The 11,155-nt window shown below is 34.0% G+C and overlaps 1 protein-coding gene across 1 annotated transcript in view; it reads right to left on the bottom strand.

The window, feature by feature from the left end:
* Uba6 (ubiquitin like modifier activating enzyme 6) overlaps window positions 1-11,155 on the bottom strand; it is a 102,883-nt gene that overhangs the window by 13,057 nt on the left and 78,671 nt on the right. The window contains exons 27-32 of the mRNA XM_008853825.3: window positions 10,439-10,510; window positions 7,405-7,522; window positions 5,134-5,327; window positions 3,984-4,111; window positions 2,901-2,988; window positions 1,644-1,738 (exon numbers count right to left, since the gene is read on the bottom strand). Coding sequence (XP_008852047.1) covers window positions 1,644-1,738; window positions 2,901-2,988; window positions 3,984-4,111; window positions 5,134-5,327; window positions 7,405-7,522; window positions 10,439-10,510 — 695 coding nt within the window. The remainder of the gene's footprint in view (window positions 1-1,643; window positions 1,739-2,900; window positions 2,989-3,983; window positions 4,112-5,133; window positions 5,328-7,404; window positions 7,523-10,438; window positions 10,511-11,155) is intronic.

Genomic DNA, 11,155 nt, shown 5'->3' with positions numbered 1-11,155 from the left:
GGAAACTTGTTATTGGGCATGTTAAAGCTGTAGTGAAATGCTTCTTCTAATTATGTGGTTATTAAATAAATAATTTTTAAAAAGATAAAAAAATAATATCTACCTTTAAAATTCAGTATAAAAAGAGAGAGAGAAAAAAAAAAAATTGTCCCATACATAAGTTTTTATTCTTTCTACCATTCACTATTAACATATTATCTTTGAGTGCATTTCAAATACCTGACTTTCCAAAGAGATAATGTATGTTCTAAATGCTTCTTCTAATTATGTGGTTATTAAATAAATAATTTTTAAAAAGATAAAAAAATAATATCTACCTTTAAAATTCAGTATAAAAAGAGAGAGAGAGAAAAAAAAAAATTGTCCCATACATAAGTTTTTATTCTTTCTACCATTCACTATTAACATATTATCTTTGAGTGCATTTCAAATACCTGACTTTCCAAAGAGATCATGTATGTTCTTTCTTGTTGAAGGTGCACATGTGTGCACACACTACTTCTTTTACCAATAATAATCCTCCTTCAAAGGCTCAAATGACATCCACCCCAAAATACAGGTTTGAGTTAGTAGAGTACATGGTGCAGCACTGTAAAAATCTTCATTATAATAATAATTTATATTTTAATTAATGATTAGCTTGTCAGTTGCCCTTAGTAGACTGTGAACTCCGTGACACAGGGCTATTTGTATGAGAGCATTAACATTTACTGAATACTGTTCCTATGTTGTTACATTGCTAGGGTTTATTACTTTGGTACTGAACAGTTATGGGAAGGAACAATTATGGACGAGAATCTATTTCAAAGCTATTCAACGTGACAAAGTAAGTATTAACAAATAACTGCCCAAGCATGTGAACATAGGTCTTTCTGAAGCCAAGTTTATGCTCTTAACCACAATTTCACTGACTACATAAAGTGTTCAGCCACTTAATTACTCAATAAACACCTGCTAAGTTAACAATATAGAATATAAGAAACATCATCCACAAAGTATAACATGCTGCAGGGATCACATCACATATTGGCCAACTATCAAAAAATGTTACTGTAGCAAATTTTGAATTCTACAACTAATGAACACATATTCTACTTACGTCTAGGTAGTACACATCATAAGAACTCTAATTATAACTCTTTATTTCTCTAAAAGATATTAAGGAATCCTAATGAAAAACAATTATAAGGGAAATTAATGCCTTAGCTAATACAATAGATTTTTTTTGAGGTAAAGAGAATTGTAATGTAAAAGTGGTCAACTTCTACTGATAACAAAGAAATACAGTTTGCTAAAGAAAACCATCAGATAGAGATTCATTTTTTCATACAGGAAAAATTTTTGATGGCTACTCTGCACTGGGTATTGGTCTAACTGCTTCAGATATAACAATAAAGAGATCAAATAAAAATTTGTGCCCTGTGAAGTTTATGTTTTATGTGAAGGGAGGAGGGAAAGGGCATAGAGAAATAATAAATAATAGAGGCAAAATGTGTTGTAACCATAATAAAACGTGTGTTTTTATGAAAAAGAGAAAAAGTAGGGGCTGGAGAGAGGTAAATCAGTTGTTAAATTTAGTGATTGCTGTGCAAGTATGAGGACCTGAGTTTGGGTCCCAGAGGTATATAATGTTGGATACTTACGTTAACTTTAATCTTTTTGCATGACCAGGCATTACAGGAACATAAAGCATTTTGACTCCCTGTACCACCATTATCGGCTCAATTCCATATTTTTCCTAAAAATGAACATCCAAAAGAGAAATAATCGAAACCTCATCCAAACATGAAATACCTGGGTGAAAATGTTTTACGTCCACAAAAAGGAGGGCAAGTTTATGTTAAATAGTATTTATAATGCCAACAAATTTATAGATTTAAAAACTATAATGTTAATCTCTCTTATCTGTGTTTTCACTTTCCTCATTTAACCACAGTCTAAAAATTTAAATGGAAAATTTCAGAACTCATCCCCATCTCCCACTGCCCCGTTCTGGGGATTGAATCTAGGGCCTCAAGCATGCAAGCCAAGAGCTCCACCACTAAGTTACAGTGTGGGACCTTAGAAATAAGTGTTTAAGTTTTTTTTTTTTTAATATTTTATTTATTATTTTTATTTTATAAATATGCATGTATTGACTGCACGTAGGTAAGTGTACCTGTGTCATGCAATGCCCACAGAGGACAGAAGAGGCTGTCAGATCCCCTGGAACTGGAGTTATGGACAGTTGTTAGCTGCCATGTGGGTGCTCGAATTCAAACCCGGGTCTTCTTAACTGCTGAAACCAGTGTTCTTAACTGCTGAGCCAAAAGTGCTTAAGTTTTAAACTACATGCCATTTCTGGCAGTGTGATGAAATCTGAAACTTTCCCCTAAATTCCCAGGATACGAATCATTTATAGGTCCATGATAACCACACTATATACCTACCTATTACTGTTTAAGTGGCTCTGCTGGCTATTAGAATGAACGTTATAGTGCTAGTGTTCGCTTAAGTTCTATTTTACTTAAAAAGACCACAAACTGTAAGAATAGTGATGCGGGTAGGGCAATTCAGACATGCCAAAGGACAACTGCCTCCTTTAAAAGGTGAAAGTTCTCGATGTCATAATGAAAAAACAAAGAAAATACACAGATTGAGGTTAAAAGCACCTGTATAATACGGTATCTTGAGAGAGAGTCTTTCATTATGGTGTAATTGTTATAATGCACTATTTCTTACAATGCCTCACTTGTAAGTTAAATTGGTTATGTATGTACAGGAGTAAACACAGTAGATAATGCATTCTGTACTACCATAATTTTAAGAATGTACTGGGGATCTCATGAATTAGGAGGGACCACTATACACAGAAGCAGATTCCAAGTTACTAATGAACCAAAGGAATAAAAATATCCTACTTTGACAGCATTTATGAAATCCAAGAGGGTGAAATCTTCTTTTCCATGTACAGTCCATCTGTCCCAAATTGTAAATGATATTCCATTTCTGTTATAGAAAAATATTGAGAACACAAGCATTAAAATTTCTTCCCTTTAGTAGTAATAATAAAAAACTTCCTGTAGTGTATTATTTGTAATTTACTTAGAAATTAATGTTGGGATAAGAAAGGGGAATACAAATTCCAAACTATTCCATAAATCATGTAGGTAACCATTTAAAATCTGTATTTTGTATGTTTTTTTTTCCTCAGTGTCTCATTTCAAGTTAGTATATCTTAGAATTTCAAGTTAGTACATCATTTTCTTTTTACTATTTAGTGTGTGCAGAAAATAATACATGTATACAATTGCTCTTTGCTCATATATTCTCTGGCACCTTCCCTTGTTATATGTACATATACATGTATATACATGTGTATACACATACACACACATGCTACCTCTTCTTTAACAGTTGGAGGTGTTTCATAGTGTGGACAATCCAGTCATCAAATACTGAATATTTGGATTGTTGAAATCACTGGCTATTATAAACATACCAGAATGATTATCTTGGCATATATATAATTTGACATGTGTGCAGATGTAACTACATATCTGAATCACAGCACCTCTTTCCCCTATTATGGATCACACTGTTCTGTATTCTTGTTAAGTAATTTAAGAGAGTGAGAGTGTTTGTTCTTCTGGCCAAGATACTTTTATTAAAGTTTCTATTGTGGCCAACCTGAAATGTGAAAAACAGAAGCTCAAGGAATTGTCTTTCTTTGTCATAAATCTGTGGAATTAGATTCTAAATTTCATAATACAAAGTCAGAAAGAGTGGCTTCAAAATTACCCAGGTTAGGTAAACATAGAGAAGCTATATAGTATAATGTTAAATAGTATGGCAGATCATTTAAGATGAGGCTTGACTGAGTCTTGAAAGAGAGCAAGGATTACAAAAATAGAAGAAAAAGAAAAGCCAGTACTTTTCCTTTTAAAAGGTATGATATTTTATTTCATTCTCATTATAGAAGCAAAATAGACCTTCATACATACCTAATTTCAGTTTTTCTTACTTCAGATGTCTCTGTAAACACTATTACTGGAATGGCTAAATTAAGAAAACAGTTTTTGTAAGCTTCAAAGGGATAGCTACCAGCTACTTTGATTATCTCCAAGGCAACCTGGATAAAGGAAAGAAAAGTTATCTGATAATAAGAAGAGCATAAAACTACTCAGGATTTTAACTGACTTAACTCTATCCTCAAGTTCTTTTCAAGTACTTCTCTATAAATAGCAAAAAGAGCTACAGGACTGCAGTAACATAAATTTCTTACTTACAGATCTGTACATTTTTAGTATATTTTACTTTTAATGTTTAGTCTATACTCTATACATAGTGAACAAAGTTATTTGACCATTTAATCTTCCTGTTTTGAAAGCAGACACCAGAACTCAAAAACTAAAGTGGTGGGGCTCCATTGTTAAGAGCAATGGCTGCTCTTGCAGAGGACCCAGGTTCAGTTCCCAGCACCCACATGGTGGCTAACAACCATCTGTAACTCCAGTTCCAGGGGACCCGATGCCCTCCTGGGGCCTTTGTGGGTACTGCATGACATGGGTACACCTACATGCAAGTAAAAGCACTCATACACATAAAATAAAATTTAAAAAATGTGAAAAACCAAACCAAAATAAAGCAAACAAACAAAGAAAAAGTAGTTTCAAACCACTCCATATAGAAGATAACTCTAACCTAAGAATATTGGCAGAGCACAGTATAATAACTAAGGTCGTACTAAAGATTCTGACTTACTTAATGATTAATTGGTTCATTTTATTAAAGAAAAACAGAATATCTGCTTCACATGGAGTTTACAAAGATCACAGAGCTCTGTAAGAAAAACTATAATCTATCTTGAGCTTATTTTTGTGATAAAATATTTTTTTTTGTTGTTTGTTTTGAGACAAGGTCTCCTTGTAGCCCCAGCTGGCCTGGAACTCACAAGAGATCCACTGCCTCTGCTTCCTAAGTGCTGGGATTAAAGGCTGAGATACAGCTTATTCTATTTTCAGAAAAATCTTGAAAGTTTAAATTTTATGATCCTATTTATTCATCCCTTTATCTCTAAAAATCCGAACAGCCAGCTGAAGTTGATATGATATTGGGAAGGTAGAAGCATTTTTTGTAGAAGAATAAGCTTACCAAACCAGAAACTGCAGCAGTAGATGTTGCTATAGCAGGGATAATTTTACCAGCTATGCGCTTTGTTTTGAAACGGTCAGCTGGTTCAATGCTATACATTCTAGCTCGAAGGTTTGATGCAGCTGTGATGAAATCTATATGTCCATTACTGTCATCATCTTTTTCAAATGAAAGCACTGTCATCTGAAGGTCACCTGACCAGAATAATCAGAAGAAAGTTCCCTAGTAAGTGGTAAAGGTTTTGTGAGGTAAAAAGCAATGTACATACTGTATATGCATGAAATTATGAAAGAACACAATTTACTAATAAGAAAATTTAAAATATAAAGATATATACAAGTTACCAAGTTGAAGGCTCTACTGAAAACATCGCCCAATTAAATAAAAATACTTCTTAAGAAAAAAAAAATCTGTTTTTAATCAACTAAAAAATAAAAAGAATCCAGGTATCTGAAGTTATAAAAGGACATGAAAATGATGGTTTTTAATACCACTAAATGAGAGAAGTTTCTATTTTAAAAAAAGTAAACATTACAAAACAAATTGCCAATCTGTTGCCAAGTAGATTATAACAACAAAGTGAGTTGATAATGTTCAAAATTTATTCCATAAATCTTACTTTGAAACATTTTCCTTCTGACAACAAGGTCATTATGTATCTTTCTGAATGATTTCTAGATTAGTGATTTCTGATATCATTCTAATGGTAAGTACTCTACATCATTTTTTCCCTGAATTTTACTGGTTCATGCATAAAATTCCAGAACTTTGGGAAGCACTGATATGTGTACTAAGCGTACTTAAACAGATGAGCAACAGCTCTGTTTTTGAATAATTAAAAATTCAACTTTCATATAAAGTGCTATTTAAGATGATTCAGCAAAACTGTATGCAATGTTAGTTTGTATTCCTGGTCAGTAATTGAGGAGATTAAGAATGGGCTGGAAGATGGCTCAGTAGGTAAAGCACTTGCCATGCAAATGTTGAGGACCCGAGTTTGAGTCCCCAGATCAGACATAAAAGCTGGTCATGTAATGTGAGCGTAATTGTAGTTGTAATCCTAATGCAACTATGGGAAGATAAAAAGCAGATAGGAAGAGCCTCAGAGGTTGGCTAACCAACTAGCCTGGAGTGTGTATTGGGAAAATCGGTGAAGAGATCTGAAGCAAGGTAGAAAGCAGAACCACAGGCATGCCCTGGCACATACATGCCCCCATTCTTCTCTCTCACACATACACAAAATCTGAGAAAAGTTCTGTATAATTCTTTATCCTAAAGTGGTATGTCTAAAGTATGAATAGATGTAGGTATATTTAAAGAAAGATTACTCTACACAGGACTACATTAACTTGACATTTTTTTCCCCTAAGATATACTTTTTAAGCTTATTTATTGGTTCTCTCTCTTCCTTTTTTTTTTTTTTTTCCCTTTAGACAGTCTCTCTATAACCCCAGATGGACTGAAACTCCCTATATAGTCCAGGCTGACCTCAATCTCATAGAGATAAGCTTGCCTCTGCCTCCGAAACACTGGGATTAAAGATGTATACCATAATGCCTGGCTAAATTTACTCATTTCTATTTTATGTTTAAATGTTTGTCTGCTTACGTTAAGTACACCACATACATGCAGTATGCATGGAGGCCAGAGGAGTGTTGGATACCCTAGAATTGGAGGTACAGATGGCTGTGAGGCGTTGAGAACAAAACATGGGACCTCTCCAAGAGCAGTCAGTGCTCTTAACTATTGAACCATCTTTCCAGTCCCAACTTGACTTTTTTTTGAGACATAATATCAATATAAGTCTCTTGGGCATGTTCAGTTAATCTGAATTTTCAGATCCTTAAAAACATGCTATTTATTTGCTGATGTTTTTAGACCTATTTACACTCTGAAGCATAAAAACAATTAGAACTGTAATACCGCAGTTTAGTCATACTTAAAGATGAACAGAGACTTTTATGATGAAAAAAATATTAGCTACTGTGATTAGTATTTAATCTCACAAACATTTTGGTATGGAGCTCAGATAAAGTAAGTCTGTACAGTATTTACTTATCAAAATATCCTTTTAAATTTTATTATTTTATGTATATGGGTGTATTGCATTCACCATGAAGGTCAGAAAAAGGCATTGGATCCCCTGAAACTGGTTGTTAGCTGCCACGTTGGTGCTGGGAATTGAACCTGGGTATTCTGCAAGAGTGCTCTTAACCCCTGAGCCATCTCTCCAGCCCCTATCAAAGTATTTTTAAAAAGAGTTTCCCTTACTTTTGGTAGCTTCATTAGATGAAACAACCTTTTCTAGTTGAAAAACAGCATTCCTCTCATCTTCACTGGAGACAGGAACATGGTCTGGTTTCCTTGCAGTTTCATCTGTTTGAACAACCTTCAAATATATATATGTATATATCAATGTTATCACATTTATAACCAAGTTTGGTTATTACTTATCTGTTTAATCAAATCATAAAGAGAGTATGCTTACAACATCTTCATACATTGGCTCTGCATCTTGGTCACTGAGAGACCTCAGGTATATCTATAACAATTTTTCACATTGGATTTCAAAAATTTTTAATGTATGTCCAATATAGTTTGGTATCTTAAAATTCCACACTTAAACAAAGTTGATATTAAAATAGTTTTAATTCTGACAAATTGATTTAAATAACAGAAATAAGTACACAGCTATTTTATGTAGGAAAAATTCATAATACATTACATGGGCATTTTTAAAGTATATGTTGATTATTGAGTTCTTTTTTTAAAGAATATGTCTTTCTTCATATACCAAGTACAGCATGATTAAGATCATATCTTTAAGAAATTATCTATGTGTCTCGAGAGAGGGCTCAGAGGTTAAGAGAACTGAATGTTTTTGCAGAGGGCCTGAATTCAAATCCCAGCATCCATATGGCAGCCATCCCTAACTCTAGTTCCGGGGATCTGATGCCCTCTTCTGACCTCCACAGGCACTGCACGTCATGGGCACACATACATACAGGCAATACACTCATACACATAAAATAAAATAAAAATAATAAATATTTTTAAAAAAGAAATGATCAGTTTGATTCAGGAGTTCTGTGAACTTGATATTTCAAAACGAAAGTTACATAATAAAAGAACTATTTCTTATTTTAAAAATTCACCAAATTATGTTTTTAGGCATTAAATATTAAAAGCATTTAAGATATATTAAGGAGTCAAGGAAACAGAAATTCTGCTTGTCAATATGTCTAATTAACTTTAGATTGTGAAAAATCTGTAACTACCAGGACATGCTGGTACTAAAACTTCAGTGTGAGCTCTTTTAGGGAGCTGTGGAGTGGACCATAATTCACATTAAAACTTTAAACTGCCAAGGAGAAATTTATTCCTCCCCAACTGTCATATGAATAGAGGCAATGCAACCTAGAAAACATATTGCAGCATTTCCTTCACATCTACCTAGTTTTGACAATGGTAAACATGGGTTGGAAAATTTTATTTTGAGAGATTTTGCTTTATCCTTATTACAATCACATTATTTATAGGCTATATGTTATGATCATTTCATTTGGAAAATTCACGTACTTGGGCAGAATCAACGGCCCACAAAGACCTTTAGGTTGTACACATCACTTCCTTGAAGAAGTTTTTTTTGGACAAAAAGACATACAGTAATCTTGTGAAAAAACCATTTCCATATTTTCAAAATTTCCTATTTATACTACCTAAATATCAGATTCTGTCTTTAAAGGCACCCGAGCAGCTCAATGTGCTGGAAAGTAAAGGCAATATATAGTAGCCTGTCTCACCACATTAGCATTAAATGCATCATCAGTGCTGTCTTGCAATTCTGCTACATCTATTAACTGACTTTTTTATTCTGGTCTCAATTACTGCATACCCTGTCTTCATCTTCCTATCTCTACTCTGAACTACTAAGCTTACATCTTATTTCACCTAAGAAAATAGCAATCGCTCCCCACACAAATACTTAGAAACTCCATGAGGACCACAGTAAGTATTCAGAGAACCCTATTCTTGCCCATTACTGTCCTATTAGCGACAATTACTTCATTCAAACCTCCATCACCTTTTGCCTACATTCTTATAATAATTAATGACTTTTCCTGCTTTCTGTCTTTTGTAATCAAACAGCTAGTCATCTTTTTAAATATAAAACATATTCTATTATCCCTGTGCTTAAAACCTTTGATTCTACAATAAAACACAAAATACATATCACAACCCAGATTAGTTCTTACATCTCAGTGCTTATCCCTCACTCATGAATATTCTTCTCTAGAAAAGTCACTGTCTGAAAAGCTTTCAATATCTTTCTCTACACATGCGTTGCTATTTTACTAGAATCAACCTGTAGGAAAGCTCATTCTCTCACCTTCTTTAGCTCAAACACTGCCATTATCAGAGGCTTCCTTCCCTCTCAAACAAAACTATACCAGTCACATGACTCTCCCTTCTTTCACTGCTCTTCTTAGTACATATGCCTATATTACTGTATACACCTACAAGCATTTTTATAAATTGTTTTTAGACATTTGCACTCATGTGTGCAATGCATACTGACACTCTCACTCCCACTTCCAAAAACCACCTAGTTTACCCACTCCCCTACTCCTCAGAAATCTCTGTAACTATTTGTCTTGTTTTGTTTTGTGACCTCCTAAGGTTAACCATGGCCATCTATGCAACCACGAATTTAGAGCTATCCATTGGAGCCTGCTGGGCTCGGCAGTGGGCACACAACCAAAGACAATGATTGCTCCTCTTTCAGAATCTATCAATAGCCAGTAATTCAGAGTAAGACCTTGTGAGTCCCTCCCACTTCCCTTACTGCTGATAGGGCTGGTCTTGTGCAGGTAACTACAGTTGTGAGTTAATAATTGCAGTGGTTGTACTGAGTCTAGAGAATCGAATTTTGCAGGTCTTCATCCTATCTTCAGGTCTAATATACTTCCTATCCCCTCCTCCAAACTTTAGAGGGGTGGCATAAATGTCTTAGGGAAGGGCTCATATCTATTGCTTATTCTCTGCACTTTGGGTAGTGATGACTCTCTGAATTCACCATATTCACTATAATAAGAGGCTTCTCTGAATAAGGCTGGAAGTTGCTTTCATCTGGTCTGGCAGGGCCAAATGACAGGTCAGCTGGAGCACATTCTAGGTACATTTTTGTTTAAAGTCCATCTCTACCCATTGGAATGAAACATCCATGAGGACAAAGAATCATGGTATTCTTCAGGTTGAGAATGAGATTTATTACAAGCAGAACTACAACAACCATTAAACTTACCTTGTTGGAAGGTTTGAACTCCTGAATCTTTACTTCTGAAAGAATACTTATGAGGGTATCCATTGATAAGTCCTGTTTTATAAAAATGTTATTTTATCAAACATTCTTCCAACTCTGAATTCTGAAGTTAAAAGCACTCTCTAAAGGGTTCCTTATCATATCAAATATACTAACAACTTAAATACCTAACATCACCTGAGTACATTCATTTGAGATGATTACCTCCATTTCTTAAAAATGTTCAGCCGTAGAGGCTATTAAGGAAAGCGAACTAGGAGTAAAAATGAACTTATCAGATAAAAAACCTTAAATCTTGGTCTTTCTGCAAATTTTCAGAGACCATTTTTTCATTTCCTCAGTTTCAAAGTTAAATTTCCTGAACAATTTTATATTCAATAAATTAACAGAATTTATTCATTAAAAAGTAAAAAATTATAATGGTTCAAGATAAACTTAGATGAATCTACTTAAGGCTACTGGGTCCACATTCACTACTATGAAGCTGTCTAGGAAACACTAAGACATACTGCCTTTGAGGCCAGTTAAGACTCTTGAGATATAGCTACTATTCTTTTTACAAAAAGAATGAAAGACAGAATATTACTATTTTTACTAGACCTTTATGCAGTATTTTATTTGTATTAATTTCAAGAAAGACTAATCTACAATAGGCATATCCATGTTAAATACAGATCTATAGCCAGGCATGGTGACATA

The sequence above is a fragment of the Nannospalax galili genome, unplaced genomic scaffold (genome assembly GCF_000622305.1).
Source record: "Nannospalax galili isolate Female #2095 unplaced genomic scaffold, S.galili_v1.0 scaffold547, whole genome shotgun sequence".
Taxonomy (NCBI): domain Eukaryota; kingdom Metazoa; phylum Chordata; class Mammalia; order Rodentia; family Spalacidae; genus Nannospalax; species Nannospalax galili.
The sequence above is the reverse complement of the archived record's forward strand: the minus strand, read 5'-3'. Positions and strand labels throughout refer to the sequence as shown.